Here is an 18304-nt window from a genome sequence, read left to right as displayed (position 1 = left end):
AACGTTCGACAACCCTCATCAACGGCTTGTCGACAGGGAACTACTTGCGAGCACTCTCCAACTGCACAGTAACCACGATACCCAACGGTTAGCCATTGATTAACATTCGCCAGATTGATTCTATTCTAAGGAATAGCATCAATCCCATCAGGGCGCATGGTAAGGCTAAGCGTGGCCTTCCTTCTGTTAGTTAAAGGAATTCTCTCTCAGAGAAGAATTCTTACACTGGGTATTGCGCCTGATCCTTTACGACACGAGTCAAGACTCCAGCGTCGACAATCTTCCTTGCAAAAGGATCCGCAAGGAGCTGTCCCTTTGGGTCGATGTCCACACCATGTTGGAGTTTGAACAAGGGCTAAGACCTCAGGTCTTCATTTGCACACTGGACCTAAAGGACACTTACTCCCAGGTCCAAACCATCCATCTAGGAATGTTGGAAGATTCAGTCTAGACAAACAAGAAACACCAGTTCAAGGCACTGTGCTTCGTTCTTTTCACTATACCCATCCTGGTCTCACAGGATCGGCTTTTGTCTCCTCTGTCTCGGGTCGAATGACTGACCTTAGGAGACTCCGTGGCAACCTTGCATTAACTCTGGAACTTCTGAAGTCTTTTTACCAAGATCCAGTGATCAGGGTAAACCTGCGGAAGTCTTACCTACTTCCCTCCCAGAAGACTGGTGTATCTGGGAATGATTCTAGACACCAATCTCCACAAAACCTTCTTAAAACGAGAACGACTTCCATTCCAAAGGGACTTGAGTTGGAAAAAGAAGAGAGGAGGGAACATAGTGCTGTACCACACGACCTCAGCCCTCTGGACAGAGTCCGAAAGTCCCTTAAATTTCTTTAGAGATGAAGGCCAACTTTCCGGTCCTTCAACAGCCTCATCGGTTCCTAACAGACCACTCAGTGATGTGATGGACGACACACCACACTCCACATAGAGACTCACATCGACAAGCAAGAAGGAACTTGCTCGTAGCCTCTTCCCATCTAATAGTATAAACACTAAGATGGGCCAAAGTCCGTTCGGTACCACTATCAGCCCTCTTCATTCCAGACTAGAACATGCTCGCCGACAATCTGTGCACAGCATCTCAGATAAGGTATACCGAATAGACTTTGGATCGCCTTGTAGCCGACAAAGTCCCGACTTTACGAGGTCCTCCAACTAGGGGTCTGTTCGCAACGCTCATGAATCTCAGGCTGCCGTTGCTCCCCAGCCTTAGACCCCAAGGCTCTCTGGCAACAACGGTGGGTACAACAATGACGTTTACGTCTCGTCCCTGTTTTACCTGGAGAAGGGCACTCAAGAAGGCTAGAACATTGGTCAACCTCTCAAGGACTCTCCTAGCTCCGCTATGGCATTATGCAGAACGGTTTCCAAACCTTTTGCAGCTCCTGATAGAGTCTCCAAGAAAACCCTCTCCACATCACAGACAACCCACTTCGACACCTACTACAAGCTATAGCTTTGCTATGATTGTATGCCTGGAGACCACCCAATACCTCTTTGTGAAAAGGTTGTCTAGATATCTGAGGAATTCCTCAGCATCAGTCTACCAGGCAGTATAATGTCTTGTGTGGTTGGTGTCATGTAAAAGTGTGTCTCTCCACTCGATACCTCGATTCCAGCAATAGCGGAATCCTCGAATATATACAAGAGGAAAAGACCCCTTATTCAGTTATGGCAGGTATAGATGATCACTCAACCTTGATTTTTCACCTTCAAACTGAAAGAAAGGAACACCCTCTCATCGATAGACTTTTCTTAACTCATACGGACTTACAACTTGCTTTTCCCCAGTTGGAATTGAGACCTTCCTCTCGGAACATGGTTCAAATTATCCGATCCCTAAAGGGACCTCCTTATGTTCCATTTCACCAAGCAACAAATTTTCTCCAGATTTAAGTACACAATATTCCTACACACTTGGACAGCAACCATACGAGTCAAGGAACTTCATGGTCTCTCTTTCAACATCGCCCATTATTGAGAAGAGCGAAAGACAATGTTCAGTTTTGTCCTTGAGTATGTCGCCAGACACAGTCTCCAGAGATGACGGATCCTACACAAGTCTCCACTCGGTAATGGACGATCCAGATCATCCGTTACTGTACCCAGGGTAAGGTATGAAACTTTACCTAAAGAAAACGGCAACAGCCCACCCGGGTCCCTTTTCTTGTCATCAGCACTGGGAGAGACTAGAGGAGGATCACCGAAACATCATCTCGACATGATGACTCACAGTGTCACGGGCATAACTATGCACCTGGTCCTTCTTAGCAGATTACTTTGTGACGCAGGTTTTACAAGAAAGGATGTGAATGCTCCAGGTGACTTTCACAACCTTTCTCCTATAAAACGTGGCCCACAGGAACTCGATACGATCTCTATCGGTCTGGTGGTGGCTGCACAACAGCTGGTTATATACCTCAAGCTCCTTATTGGACAAGTAGCAGAAGGTTGAGGGCATTGTTACCCGGTTTTAGTCTACGTGAATGAAAAGATTTGACTGGCTCTTATTCTTTTTTTCATCCTACCCTCTCTTGGGGAAAGCAGCATCCTGGATTCTCTGCATAAGCTGACCTCAAACCACTGCAGATAAACCATGCTTCCTTGTGTACCTAGTATTAAGCTAATACTGTTGTGTCCCCATACCCTGGCGTGGTGGTATTGGGAAAGTCTTGGTTACATCAGATTTTTCCTACATAGACTCGGAATAACTTTACCTAGACAGTCATACTTCTGCGCGTCTCAACACACAGCTTGCGTAGGCTGCGGACGTTGCATAGCAAGGTTTTAGCGAGGGCAGGGACTCGTTATTTCTGAGTACTAACATACTCAGATAAGGAGCCCCTGGGCAAAGTCAAAAGGCAGATTGTCAGGGACGTCCACCCTTCCTAATGGGGGAGTCACCCCTAATAAATAGCGTGGTTTGTATTCCAGTTACGGAACAAATGACAAATTCGTAGATAATTTGTATTTGTTCCGTAACTGAAATACAAACCACGCTATTTACATGGGGTTTTACTTTCGGCGTAGCTGGAATGATGAGCCATTAGAATTTTAACGAGGGTTAATTACCCCCGCGCTAGTTAGCAAGGGGGTAGGGGAGTAATAGCTAGCTACCCCTCCCCCCCTCACACACCGGTGAACTGCTTCACTTCACTTTTGGCTCGGGCGATGAGCAGACGTCTCTGCTTCGCCCTCGCATTATTGACAGCCTTAATTTTGTTTTGCTTTTTCTTTCAGCTTGTGTGCTTGAAGTTGGCCTCATCCTTACTTCCATCATGCGGAAGTGCCCTGGACTCCCCAACCGCCCTTGTGGAACGTTCATGTCGTCGGTCGAGACGGACCCTCACTCCTTATGTCCGCAGTGTCGAGGTCAACGGTGTGAAAGGGATAATACCTGTAGTGAGTGCAGGGAGTGGCCTACCTCCCAGTGGGAGAGGTTTGCCCGGCGGCGTAAGAAGAAGCCTAAGCGTGACCGTTTTCCTTCAAGGGTTGCCTTGAAGAAGGAAGGTTCCAAGGACTCTTCTTCCGCTGCCCGAACCTCCTCCGAAGCTCCCATTCTGTGAAAAATTTAATAATAGTTGGGGAAAATACAAACCATTTCCTAATTTAAAATTTTTCGTTATATGTTGTAAAGTAACCATCATAATCAATTCCCTTTTGTCATAATGTCTGATATTCTGCCCCAGTACTGTACTAGAATGATTTTCCATATATTCTCTGTAAAGATTTAAATTTTTTTTAAATAGGTTTACATATTTTGCAAGCAACAAATTCATTTATTTTGTATAACAGAAAGTCATGTATAGAAGCATTATTTATATTTTCAAGGGGTATTGTTATATTTTTTGGTCCTACCCGTTGTCTAACCACATTTGTTTTTGCAGCACGCCCTACTCTCTGTAGGGTTTGGAGAGGCAACCAGAAGTTTAGTCAAGACGTGGCACAAACCAATCTCCACAAAGCCTTCCCATCAGACGACAGGATAGCGAGGCTGAGGAGGTCGCAAGCCCTTTCCTCAGACAAGAAGAGCTTCCAGCCCAGTCGTGGTTACGTCTCTTCGGTCACCTCTCATCCTTGGCTCGTCTAGTTCCCAACGGTCGCCTCAGGATGAGATCCCTCCAGTGGCGACTCAAGTCCCGGTGGAATCAAGGCTGCGATTCCCCGGACGTCATGATTCCTATGGGACCTGCTGAACAGACGGACCTCCAGTGGTGGGTGACAGACGAGAACCCATGAAGAGGAGTGGATCTTCTCGTCCTTCCCCCGGATTTGATGCTGTTTTCGGACGCCTCAAAGAAAGGGTGGGGAGCCCACGTTCTACACCACAGGACCTCAGGCCTGTGGTCAGAATCAGAAAAGTGCCTCCATATAAATCTTCTAGAGATGAAGGCCGTTTTCTTGGCCCTTCAGCAGTTCCAACAATACCTGGCGGGTCACTCTGTGGTGGTGATGAACGACAACACCACAGTAGTGGCTTACATCAACAACCAAGGAGGTACCTTTTCAAAGCAGCTATCCCATCTTGCAGTAGAGATACTGAGATGGACCGAAGTCCACTCGATTCCACCATCGGCACGTTTCATTCCAGGCAAGAGAAATGTGCTCGCCGACAATCTGAGCAGAGCGTCTCAGATAGTGAGTACCGAGTGGTCTTTGGATCATCTAGTAGCTAACAAAGTCCTGACTTTGTGGGGTTCCCCGACTGTGGATCTGTTCGTGACAGCGCTGAACTTCAAGCTTCCGCTGTACTGCTCCCTAGACCCCAAGGCTCTCTGGCAAGATGCCTTCCAACAACGGTGGGACAACATCGACGTGTACGCCTTTCCCGTTATGTCTGATGAGGAGGGTGCTCAACAAGACCAGAATATCGGTCAATCTTTCAGTGATCCTCATAGCTCCGCTATGGTATCACGCGGAATGGTTTCCGGACCTTCTGCAGCTCCTAACGGAACTTCCGAGAGAACTCTCTCCGCGACACGATCTACTCAGACAACCACATGCCAACATCTTCCACAAAGCCGTAGCTTCGCTATGACTTCACGCCTGGAGACTATCCAGCATATCCTCGCTGAGAAGGGATTTTCGCAACAAGTTGCGATTAGGATGTGTGGGCATCTGCGAAAATCATCCGCATCTGTCTACCAGGCAAAGTGGAAAGTCTTCTGTGGTTGGTGTCGGGGAAGGGGTATCTCTCCACTCGATGCCACTAATACTGCAATAGCGGAGTTTCCTCGTGTATTTGCGGGAAGAAATGTGCCTTTCAGTCTTGGCGGTGAAAGGCTATCGCTCAGCCTCAAGTCTAGCCTTCAGGCTCAAAGGAATGGACATTTCTTCCTCGCTGGAACTTTCCCTACTCATACAAAGTTATGAACTTACCTGCCCTCATTCGGAAGTGAGACCTCCTCCATGGAACGTGGTTCGAGTTCTTAGGTCTCATAAGAGACCTCCCTATGAACCATTATGCCGGGCTTCAGATCGCCACCTAACTTGGAAGACGGTATTCCTGCTAGCATTGGCTTCGGCCAAGCGAGTCAGTGAACTTCATGGTCTCTCATATGACATCGCTCATTCAAGGGGAGGTGGCGAGGTAACGTTCAAATTTGTCCTTGAGTTTATTGCTAAGACTCAAAATCCGGGGGTGCCGGACCCTCGGTTCGACTCCTTCCAGATTTCGAGTCTTCGTTCTGTAACAGATGACCCAGACCATCTCCTACTGTGCCCAGTAAGGAGTCTGAGGCTATATCTCAAAAGAACGGCTGCAGTCCGTCTCCAGGTGCAAGCATTGTTTGTTAGCACTGGGAGGACTAAGAGGAGGGTCACCAAGAGCACCATCTCAGCATGGATTCGTAGGGTGATCCACCTGTCCCTGAATCCAGACCCTCCTCCGTGACGTCACCCTAGAGCACATGATGTTAGGGGCGTAGCTACGTCCCTGGCATTCAAGAAAAATTTCTCAGTGACGCAGGTTCTTCAAGCTGGGGTGTGGAAGCGTCAGACGACCTTCACAGCCCACTACCTGCAAGACGTGACCCACAGGAGGCTCGATAACTTTTCTATTGGCCCTGTGGTGGCTGCACAACAGCTGGTTTAAAACCTCAGGCTCCTTAGTGGACTAGTAGCAGAAGGTTGAGGGCATTGTTACCCGGTCTTAATCTGTATGAATGAAAAGGTTTGTCTGGCCCTTATTCTTTTCTTCATCTCCCCTCTCTTGGGAAAAGCAGCATCCTGGGTTCTCTGCACAGCTGACTTCGAACCACTGCAGGTAAACCAAGTTTCCTTGTGTTCCTAGTATTAAGATAATACTGTCACGTCCCCATACCCTGACGAGGTGGTATTGGGAGAGTCCTAGCCTAAAGTTTCCATCTAAAGGCCTACAGCTTAGCTTCTTAGGACGAGTCACACTTTATTATACCTTCACACACAGCTTGCGTAGGCCGCAGTCCTTGCGTAGCAAGGTTCTAGCGGGGTGCAGGGACTCCTTATTACTGAGTGCAAACACACTCAAATATTGAGTCCCTGGGCAAAGCCAAAAGCCAGTACTGGCAGGGACTTTCCACCCTTCCTAATGGGTGAGTCACCTCTATCAAATAGCATGGTTTGTATGTCAGTTACTGAACAAATGGCAAATTCGTAGATAATTTGTATTTTTCCTAACTATACAAACCTTAGCTATTTAATCAAACTTGCCCGCCAGCCCTATCCCCCTTGAAGTCCTACCTCCAAGCAAAGTGAGCTCAAGCACAGGTGTGTGTGAGGGGGGGCGGGGTAGCAGGCTACCCTCCTTACCCCCTCGCTAACTAGCGGTGGGGTAGTAAACCCATGTTAAAATTCTAATGGTTCGTCATTTCAGCTACGCCGAAAGTAATAAGCCCTATTAAATAGCTAAGGTTTGTATAGTTAAGAAAAATACAAATTGTCTCTGAATTTGTCATATACAAATTGGCCTGCCAGCGCCTATCCCCCTTGAAGTCCTACCTACAGGCAAAGTGCGTTCATAGCCCAGGTGTGTCAGTGAGCGGGGTAGGTACTACTCCCCCCCTCCCCCCCACTAACTAGCAAGTGGGTGGTTAACCCTCGCTTAAAGTCTAATGGCTTGTCTTTCAGCTTCGCCAAAAGTGATATCCCCTATAAATAGCTACAGGTTTGTATCATTAGGAAAAATACAAATTACTTCCAAATTTTTTATATTACTTAGAAAAATTTGTTATATTATTATGGAAATGAATGTGTACATACAATAATGTAATACTTATTTTGTTCTACTAGGTCACTATGCTTACTCTAAGAGGGAAGTCACTGGCAGCTGAGGCATTTTTTCTCAGGTACTCTCAGTATTCGACAACTCAATATTTGGCAATGAGAAGTGCAGTACATTCCAATGTCAATCCATATGCAGTAAGTTTATGTATTTTCTTCTTAGTTTGTAGATGGGTTTAGTTATATGGTATTTATAATACTCTTGCACCCCAATGGCATTCCTACTCATATATATGAACCTTTTGTCCTACAAAATGACAATTGTTCCGTAACTGAAATACAAACCACGCTATTTACATAGGGTATTACTTTCGGCGTAGCTGAAATGGCGAGCCATTAGATTTTCAATGAGGGTTAACTACACCCGCGCTAGTTGGCAAGGGGGTAGGGTAGGGGTAGCTAGCTACCCCCCCCCCACACACCGGTGAACTGATTCACTTCGCTTTTGGCTCGGGCGGTGGGCAGACGTGTCTTCTCCCGCCCTCGCTTGGCAGCCATTAATGTTTTGTCTTTACTTAATTACTTACTTTTCTTATACTTAATATATATGTAAACATTCTTTATGTTTATGTCTATATTTGAGTATAGAAATTAGTAAGTTTCCTTTTCAGTGTTGGGCTGTTTGTGTAGTGTACGACAACGTCACCGCGTAGTCCCAGGCCACCGCGGTTGCACTTCGTGGGGAACGGTCTCTTGGTCCTTCGGTCGTTCCTTCGGCTTCCGATATTCGGCCGCCGTGGGGAATCGTCATCGCTGGACTTTCTCCATTCATCTGTTTTCTCCGCTGTTCCTCCTTCCCTGTGGGGAACTTGGACTCTCAGCGAAGGGAACGTGGGAGTTTAGATTGACTACGGTCTCTCTCTCTCTACTCGAGGTCGTTCACCCTTTTACTACTACTACGTACTATTACGGTAGCTTCTTTCCCGTTGCGGGTTGAGTTGCTATTCCGTTTATTTGTCTCAATTATTTTCAATGAAATCTAATTTTATTTGTTAACTTTTCAGCTTCTGTAAAGATTACTTCCCTTCGGGGTTCAGTTGTTCTTTCTTTGTGAACATTCTTAAATGAATTACATATTTATAATTCTGTTATAATTCTGTTTTTGTTACAGTTCTCCGCCCTCCCCCTCCTCCCGTGAATGTCAGTGGGGGAGGAGGGCACATACCTGATTTGTAATTCTTATGTTCTATTCCCTCAGGGTTTCTCTGCGGAGTTCCTCCTGGGGGAATTTTTGTTAAGTAATTATTTATTTTATTTTTTTCCAGTACGGTCTGGTTTCTTCGTTTGCCTAATGTGCCAACGAAGCAGAGCTGCCTTGTTTGTGCCTTGGGAGTCTGCTGTTGCTGCCGCCTCTCTAGGACGTCATCATGGGCGTGTTCCCTTCTCTTAGAAGTTCTCCCGTGACAACTGTCAGCTCTTTATTTCATCTTAGAACACTCCGGAGGTTTGCCTCCAGGGGTGGGTAACTTCCCTTCCGAGGGAGGTTTCCTTCCCAGGTATGAGTTTTATCCCCTGCAGAGGGGGAACTTCTCTTACCTTATTAATTCCTGGATGGTTTTTTCCTGGTCCTCGGGCGGTTTTGCTCTTGGTGCTGAGCGAACGCTCTTGTAACCATGCTCAAGGGGCTGAGCGGTTGCAAGACACGACCGTGGAATTTCGTGCGACTTTGCTCTTGGGGCTGAGCGGTCGCACCTGCAGCTATGCTCAAGGGGCTGAGCAGCTGCAAGATCTTGTGACCTCTCTCGTTCGCGAGGGAGGCCACTCATAAGGACTCCTCTTCGGAGGATTTCTCCTTATAGGTCAGCTTGCTGATCCAACGGCCCTATGGGGCGCCATCATCAGTGTCTTCTAGTTTCTTCTACGAAGTGTTCACCTCTCTCGTTCGCGAGAGAGACCACTCATAGAGACTCCTCTTCGGAGGACTGTTCCTGTTCAGATCAGCCAGCGGTTCGGGACCTCTCCGCAGTTCGCCATCTCCTAGTCCTGCTGACCTGCTGTCTCCGTTCCTGGCTGCTGACGCTGTGGGCGCCTACGCACCCCGTTTTCCAACGGGCACCGGTCCCTTCGGGGCAAAAGGGGCTTTCTCACACTGTGAGTAAGCCCCTTAAGTGCCAGGTATCGCCCTGCGCTCTAATGTTTTCCTGCGCGCTCGCGCGCATTTGCGCACAAGCGCTCGCCTACTGTTCCTGCTGTTCCTGAGATTTCCATCCAGGGAATCCTGTTCCAGTCCTGATCGTCCCAGTTCTGGATCGTCCTTCATCCTAGCGGGCTTGCGCGCTCGACGATCTTCTTTTGCGCGCTAGCGCCGACGATCTTCTTAGGCGCGCAAGCGCTGATGATCTTCGAGCGTCGACGATCTTCAAAGCGCCGACGATCTTCTTCACGAGCGAGCGCTAATGATCTTCTTACGCGCGCAAGCGCCGATGATCTTCGTTCACACGCTAGCGCTGACGATCTTCTTTTGCGTGCTAGCGCCGACGATCTTCTTACGCGTGTAAGGGCCGACGATCTTCTTACGCGCGCAAGCGCCGACGATCTTCAAGCGCCGACGATCATCTTGGCCGACGATCTTCTCTCACGAGCGAGCGCTGACGATCTTCTTACGCGCGCAAGCGCCGACGATCTTCGAGCGCCGTCGATCTTCTTATGCGCTTGACGATCGTCAAGCTCCGACGATCTCCTTGGCGAACGATCTTCTTTGGCACGCTAGCGCTGACGATCTTCCTACGCACGTAAGCTCCGACTATCGTTCGCGCTCAGGCTCCTATGGTTCCCCGCGCCAACGATCTTCTTACGCGCGCAAGCGCCGACGATCTTCTTACGTGCACAAGCGCCGACAATCTTCTTACGCGCGCAAGCGCCGACGATCTTCTTGCGCGCGCAAACGCAGACGATCTTCTTGCGTGCTCAAGTGCCGACAATCTTTCAGCGCCGTCGATCTTTAGCGCTTTTGATCTTCTTTCACGCACAAGCACCGACGATCTTCAAGCGCCAACAACCTTGTACGCGTGCGCGCTGACAGCCCCGCCCACGCACCGACATTTTTCACGGGCTCTTCAATCTGATTCCTGCTCACCCAATGATGTCTCGCCCGCGCACCCGCGCGAGAATGTTTTCAACGGTTTCTCGGGCGCGACCCCTGGATTTTTCCCATCGCGCGAGCGCCAGCGTCTCTCGCGCGTGCCCCCCGGGGATTTCCCTTCCAGCGAGCACCAGCGCACTCCCTCTACCAAGGTGAGACCTTCTCCCACCGCACCAATGGGAGAAACCCCACCTCGAGCAGGAGAATCGTCCTGTGTTAGGGAGAGAAGAGCCCTCAGACTTCTTTGTTGGAGTTACGTATCCCTCCTAGGAGGGAATCGAAGGACTCTAAGAGTTCCCCCAAGTAGAACCCTGGGTAGAGTGACTTTGCTGCCAGTTTACCAGGAAGAGAGCAGCATGATTCAGAGCACCACTTCGTGGAAGAGCTTTCCAGGGGAGTCTCTCTTGAGAGACTCTCTAGCCGGCCGGCAGGTGACATTCTCGACAATAGAGTTCCTGAGTCAGGAAAAGGTCGTGGTTTTGCCATACTGTAAAGGCCACTTCGTGGCTGGATGTCTGGCTAGGGTCTCTGGGCATTCTGCTGCGACCCGAGGATCTGTCCAAGGAGAGCATCAGGAAAGCCCTGGTGACCTTCCTCCTCTTGGGCACACGTACCATCGAGTTTCTGGCCCACTAAGTTTCAAACTTGTGGGCAAACTCGATCTTGAAACAACGTGATGCAGTGGCCGAGAGGTACCACTCGAAGGTTCCAGCCGTGGATACCTGTAGGCTCAGACACTCTTCCATCTTGGGAAAGAGTCTGTTTGAGCCCAAGGGTACGGAACAGGCAGCTGAGAGGTGGAAGAAATTGAACCACGATTCTCTTCTCCAAAGGGCTCTTACATATAAGCCCTACAAACCTCCAGCACCTCAACAACCTCGCCAATCCAAGACGACGAAACCGGTAGCGGCAGCAAAGACGAACGTGTCCAACCAGTAGCCCTTTCCTGTCAGAGACAAGGAGGGCGTGAAGTCCTCCAGGGAAGGCAAGAATCCTAGAGGGAGTGGCCAAGGCCGCGAGCTCTAGGATTGGCAATCCCCCTGCATGTCCACCAGTGGGGGGATGCCGGCAAGTTGCGCATTCAGGTGGCAGCAACTCGAGTCCGATTCCTGGACGATCTCCGTGATCAGTCAGGAATATCGCGTCCCGTTCTTAACGTCTCTTCCGTCCCTGACAGCGAATCCAGTGGCGTTGACTCCTATGCCATGGGATGGGTAAAGGGGCTAGCCCTTCAGGCAGAATTCAAGACCCTGCTCAAGAAGAATGCTCTCCAGGAGGTCGTCGACGGCTTCCCAGGCTCCCTCAGTCGACCCTTTCTCGTAAAGTAGGCTCATGAAGACAGCAGACATGGTCAGACTTGCAGTGAGACCGCAAGACTTCATGTGTACACTGGATCGGAAGGACGCATACTTCCAGATCCCAATCCATCCGTCTTCCAGGAAGTACTTTAGGTTCAGCCTAGACAACAAGATCCACCAGTTCAAGGGGCTGTGTGCGGTCTCTCCACAGCACCTCAGGTATTCACCAGTGTCCACCCTGATATCTTCGTGGACACACAGGATCGGCATCCTGTCTCCTCCGCTATCTGGACGACTGGCTGATCCTGGCAGACTCGGAGTCGACCCTTCTTCGACACCGAGACAAGCTTCTGGGACGTTGCCAAGATCTAGGGATCATGGTAAATCCCGAGAAGTCTTCTCTGCCTCCATTTCTACGACTGGTATATCTAGGCATGATATTGGACACCAATCTCCACAAAGCCTTTCCATCAGACGACAGGATAGCAAGGCTGAGGAGGGTCACAGATCCTTTCCTCGGACGAGAAGAGCTTCCAGCCCAATCGTGGTTCCTCCCCTACGTCACCTTTTCCCCCTTGACCCGTCTGGTTCCAAACGGCCGCCCCAGGATGAGATCCCTGTAATGGCGGCTCAAGTCCCGGTGGAATCAAGGCCTCGATTCCCCGGACATTCTGGTCCCTATGGGTCCGGCGGAACGGACGGACCTTCAGTGGTGGGGGACGGAGCTAACCTTCAAGGGGAGTGGATCTTCTCGTCCTCCCCCCGGATTTGATGCTGTCTTCGGACTCTTCAAAAGAAGGGAGGGGGGCCCACGTTCTGAACCATAGGATCTCAGGCCTCTGGTCAGAATCAGGAAAGTGCCTCCAGATAAATCTGCTAGAATGAAGGCCGTATATCTGGCACTTCAACAATTCCAACAGATCCTGGCGACTCACTCCGTGGTGGTCGTGAGTGACAACACCACGGTAGTGGCTTATATCAATAAGCAGGGAGGTACCTTTTCACAACAGCTATCCCATCTTGCAGTAGAGATACTGAGATGGACCGAAGTCCACTCGGTTCCACTATCGGCTCGCTTCGTTCCGGACAAGAGGAATGTGCTCGCTGACAGTCTGAGCAGAGCATTGCAGATAGCGAGTACCGAGTGATCTTGGGATCCCCTAGTAGCCAACAAAGTCCTGCCTTTGTGGGGTTCCCCGACTGTGGACCTGTTCGCGACAGATTTGAACTTCAAGCTTCGGCTGCACTGTTCCCCAGTCCCGGACCCCAAGGCACTCTGGCAAGTTACCTTCCAACAACAATGGGACAACATCGACCTTTACGTCTTCCCACCGTTCGGTCTGATGAGAAGGGTACTCAACAAGACCAGACTATCGGTCAACCTGTCAATGACCTTAGTAGTTCCGCTATGGCATCATACAGAGTGGTTCCCGGACCTTCTGCAGCTCCTGACGGAACTCCCGAGAGATCTTCCTCCACGACATGAGCTACTCAAAAAACCACACTGCAACATCTTCCACAAAGCCATAGCATCGCTTTGGCTTCTTGCCTGGAGACTATCCAGCATCTCCTCACAGAGAGAGGCTTTTTGCAACAAGTTGCGGAAAGGATGTCTCGACACCTGCGAAAATCATCTGCAGGGGTCTACCTGGCGAAGTGGAGAGTCTTCTGTGGTTGGTGTCGTGGAAGATGTATCTCTCGTCTCGATGCCACTATTCTAGTAATAGCGGAGTTTCTTGGATATTTGTGGGAGAAATGCGCCTTTCGGCCTCGGCGGTGAAGGCTAATGCTCAGCCTTAAGCCTGGCCTTCAGGCTGAAAAGAATATACTTTTCTTTCCTCGCTGGAACTTTCTTTGCTCATACGAAGCTACGAACTTACCTGCCCTCAGTCGGAAGTGAGACCTCCTCCATGGAACGTGGTTCCTGTTCTCAGGGCTCTTAAGAGACCTCCGTTCGAACCATTACGCCAGGCTTCTGATCGACACCTGACTTGGAAGACGGTGTTCCTGCTCGCTTTGGCTTCAGCCAAGTGTGTCAGTGAACTTCATGGTCTTTCATACAACGTCGCCCATTCAAGGGGATGGGGAGATTTAACGTTCAGGTTCATCCCTGAGTTTGCAGCTAAGACTCAAAACCCTGGAGTTCTGGACCCACGGTTCGACTCCTTCAGGGTTTCGAGTCTCCGTTCTGTAACAGATGACCCAGACCATCTCCTACTATGCCCAGTAAGGAGTCTGAGGCGTTATCTTAAAAGAACAGCTGCAGTTCGTCCTTGCGTGCAAGCCCTGGTTGTGAGCACAGGAAGGATGAAGAAGAGGGTCACCAAGAATACCATCTCAGCTGGGATTCGAAGGGTCCTCCATCATGCCCTGAATCCGGACCCTCCTCCGTCACGTCGCCCTAGAGCGAACGATGTCAGAGGCATCACAACGTCCCTGGCATTCAAGAGAAACTTCTCGGTGACGCAGGTGCTACAAGCTGGGGTCTGGAAGCGTCAAATGACCTTCACAGCCCACTACCTGCAGGACGTGACCCGCAGGAGCCTCGATACGTTTTCTATCGCCCCTGTGGTGGCTACACAACAGTTGGTCTAACCTCAGGCTCCTTAATGGACAGGTAGCAGAAGGTTGAGGGCATTGTTACCTGGTTTTAGACTGCATGAATGAAAAAGTATGTCTGGCCCTTACTCTTTTCTTCATCCTCCCCACTCTTGGGGAAAGCAGCATCCTGGGTTCTCTGCATAGCTGACCTCAAACCACTGCAGGTAAACCATGCTTCCTTGTGTTCCTAGTATTAATATAATACTGTCGCGTCCCCCATACCCTGACGAGGTGGTATTGGGAACGTCCTAGTCTAGAATTCCATCTAAAGGACTTCAGGTCAACTTTCTAGGACGAGTCACACTTCGTTCCTCCACACACAAGCTTACGTTGGCCGCACGTCCCTTGCGAAGCAAGGAACTTGTGAGGTGCAGGGACTCCTTTTCTCAAGTGCTGCTCACTCAAGGGTATAGCCAAAGCCAGTAAGGCTGGGACTTTCCACCCTACCTAGGGGTTAAGTCACCCTATGTAAAGAGCGTGGTTTGTATTTCGGTTACGGAACAAATGACAAATTCGGAGATAATTTGTATTTTTCCTAACCATACAAACCTTAGCTATTTACACATATTTGCCCGCCAGCTCTGTCCCCCGTCAAGTCCTACCTCTAAGAGAAGTGAATCAGTTCACCGGTGTGTGTGTGTGTGGGGGGGGGGTTAGCTAGCTACCCCTCCCCTACCCCCTTGCTAACTAGCGCGGGGGTAGTTAACCCTCGTTAAAAATCTAATTGCTCGCCATTTCAGCTACGCTGAAAGTAATACCCTATGTAAATAGCTAAGGTTTGTATGGTTAGGAAAAATACAAATTATCTCCGAATTTGTCGTATTTGGAAGTAATTTGTATTTTTAAACATCTGACTTACCCGGTAGTTATATATATAGCTATACATCCCTGACGTCCGGCAGAAATTTCAAAACTCGTGGCAATCGCCGATTGGGCAGTCAGGTGTACCACCAGTGCGCCCTCTTGACAGGTACCTGGAACCATTCCAGTGATTCTTCAGATCTTCCCTGCCGCTCACGCCGGCAACATCTTTGGATTTTTCACTCGCTGTAGCCTGTATAATTGCAGTTATCTTGGTGATGTACAATTTACTGTTGGCTTTCGCTCGTTTGGTTTTATTTTGACTGAGAGTTAGTGGTTGGATTATGATGGCTATGTTCGTAGCTTGAAAGGGGTAGGATTAGGAGTTTTTTTTCCACCTACTCTAGAAATAACGAACCTACTCTTAAAAACATGATGGTGGAAGGAAAACACTCCGCCAACACTATGACGTCACAATCATATGACGTAAGCTACGTAGTTCTACGTAGTATGTCTTGCAAATTCTTTTCTTTTTCTATGCAAAGAATGATAAGTGAATACTAACTTACAAACCAAAAGTTGTTATAAGATAAAAGGAATATATTATTTTAAGAAAATATTTGTCCTATTAGTATATTTTCTTTAGATAATCATCAATCTATTTTCAGAGATTAAATAAAACTAGCGTACAGTTAAATTTAAGCTACGTAGTTCTCATGACAATTGATACAGTCTCACAAATACTTTGTATCTTTATTTTTTTTTTTTCGATTTTGGGAATTCTAATATTAATTAGATAACCTATTGCATTCTCATTCAAGCCCTTGGCAGAATAGTATTATATCTCGCAGCGGGCAGGTCTAATTATGGTCTTATGTGAAAGAGTATAAAAAGTGGAATTTTCAGTGCTGAATTAGTGCAGTGAATTTAATCAGTCAGTGGAGGGTGCGTCTGCTCGACCCTGTTGTTTTCCTAGCCTTAGACCTCTTCCAAGCTCCCCAACCCCTGGGAGAAGGAGTGTCGATCGGCAAAAGGAAACGAGAGGCGTTACCGCCTGAGCAGACGTCCCCTCAAGCGTTCCTGTTAACGCTTCCCAGAACGCTCGCCCTCGCTGTGGGAAGGCGAAGTAAAAGTGTTATCTTCGCCGTCGGTTGACTCGGCTCACAGACAGGGCTGGCGTCTTACGTATTTCCCTTCCTGCTAGACAAGAAGAGAGTTGCTCGTCATGACGCTAAGCGTTTAGATTCTTAACACGTTAATGCTAGCGTCAAGAAGGACACCAAGCGTTAAGGAATGGACTACATCACGCCAAGCGTCGAGTAGTTGGAAGTCATGACACGAAACGCCGAGCGTCAGAGCATTGGACGGCAAGCTACTAACGCTGCTGTAAGAGTTTGATACGATATTTGAAACTGAGTGCAACTTCTTTGTCTCTCTTGTTGGATGAGCGAATGTTCTAGACGCGAACGTCATAGTTCTGAGCGTCTGAATTGCGAGCGTTATTGTTCCGAGAGTCACGTGGTGCCGAGCGTCAAGCAGTTACGTGACATCGAGCGTCAAGCAGTTGGACGTGACGCCGAGTGTCAAGCATTTAGACGTGGCGCCGAGCGTCAAGCAGTTCCATGGCGTCAACCAGTTCCATGGCGTCAAGCGTCCAGCAGTTGGACTTGACGTCGAGTGTCAAGCAGTTAGACGTGACGTCGAGGGTCAAGCAGTTGCATGGCGTCAAGTGTCCAGCAGTTGGACTTGACGTCAAGTGTCAAGTATGACACAGAGCATCAAGCAGTTAGACGTGACACCGAACGTCAAGCAGTTAGACGAGACGTCGAGCATCAAGACTCGGACGTTGTGATTACTGTACACCAGTCGAGCCGAAGGCCAAGATCGTGAACGTCTTAGTTCCGATCGTAATGACCGTGAGCGTCTAGCGTTGGAACATCGTTACACCAGGCGTAATGATCTTGGACCCATTGAGGCCAGAATTCAGGACCTTAAAGAGTTGCCTCCTAGGAAACAAGATGTCTCTACCTCGGTTAGAGACTTGCAGGAGGAAGGGATCGACGATCTCCTTTCCCCTACTTATCTTTTAGAGGAATTCTCGTAGGAGAAGATCCTAAGATCCTTCATCCTTCGGTTGACTTAAAGAAAACTCATAAGAGTTTTTACTGAAAAGTTTCTGAATTATTTTGTGCCTGCTACTCCTCGTTCCCCGCCTTCAGAGTTTACACTAGGGAAGGCGTCGAAGGAGTCTCTTTTTACAAAGATGGTTCTGTCTCGATCATCTAAAAGAGCTTTGAGGATGTTGGGAGACTGGATGCAATCCAAAATTAACTAGGGTAATACTGTTTTTTCCTTTTCCCTCGGCTAGATTGGCCTCCAGATCTAGTGTTTGGTACGAGACAGGAAAAGTTCTCAGCTTGGGAGTTCCTACCTCTGCCCAAGGAGACTTTTCGAGTCTAGGAGACGCTCCGCGTCGGATGGCCATGAGAAGGACCAAAATACTCTGGTCAACGTCAGAGCTTGATCATCCTCTCAAAGGCGTCTTCAGAGCTTTCGAAGTATTCATTCTCCTTGACTGGACTCTGGGAGCCTTGGGGAAGAAGGTTTCTGCCTTGAAGGATGTGGACACTGATAGTCTCAGCCTCATTATGTCAGGCATGGATAAACCCTTGAAGGACGGTTCCAATGAGTTAGCAGCCCTTTTCTCAGCAGGGGTCTTTAAGAAAAGAGCCCAAATGTGTTCTTTTCTGTCCATTGGGGTTACACCCATTCAGAAGTCAGAATTGAGGTACGCACCCCTTTTTTCTTCCTCTCTTCTTCCTCAAGAGTTGGTCAAAGAGGTCTCTTCCCCTTTAGCCCAAAAAGCCACACAGGATTTGGTGTCTAAAACAGAGAGGAAGGTTCTGCCTACTTTTTTCTCTAAACCACATAGATGACAGTAGGAGCCAGACTAAACAACTTCTGGCGAGCCTGGGAGAGGAGAGGAGCAGGCCTTTGGTCCGTACTATTTTTAAAGGAGGGATGCAAAATCTTTTTCCTTGTGAAACCTCCTTTAATAGTAACTCCGATAGACCTCTCTGCCAGATACAGTGGAGTCAAAGAGACAGGCTATGCAACATCAAATGTCTCTCTTATTGGAGAAGGAGGCTATTGTCTGGTCCTGGATGTAAGTGCTCTCAACACCTTCGTTCAGAAGACAAAGTTCTCCATGGAGACATCGAAATCAGTCCTAGCAGCAGTAAGA

The 18304-nt window shown here is 48.7% G+C and overlaps 1 protein-coding gene across 6 annotated transcripts in view; it reads left to right on the top strand.

The window, feature by feature from the left end:
• Positions 1-18304, top strand: part of LOC137640035 (dnaJ homolog subfamily C member 28) — a 379044-nt gene that overhangs the window by 43189 nt on the left and 317551 nt on the right. For all 6 annotated transcript variants that reach the window (XR_011044297.1, XM_068372404.1, XM_068372406.1 and 3 more), the window contains exon 2: positions 7288-7416. Coding sequence is in view for 5 of the 6 variants with exons in the window: in XM_068372403.1 (XP_068228504.1) it covers positions 7288-7416 (129 nt within the window). In the remaining variant the exon portion in view is untranslated. The remainder of the gene's footprint in view (positions 1-7287; positions 7417-18304) is intronic.

Source organism: Palaemon carinicauda, chromosome 4, assembly GCF_036898095.1.
Source record: "Palaemon carinicauda isolate YSFRI2023 chromosome 4, ASM3689809v2, whole genome shotgun sequence".
Taxonomy (NCBI): domain Eukaryota; kingdom Metazoa; phylum Arthropoda; class Malacostraca; order Decapoda; family Palaemonidae; genus Palaemon; species Palaemon carinicauda.
This window is presented reverse-complemented; position numbering and strand designations above follow the sequence as displayed.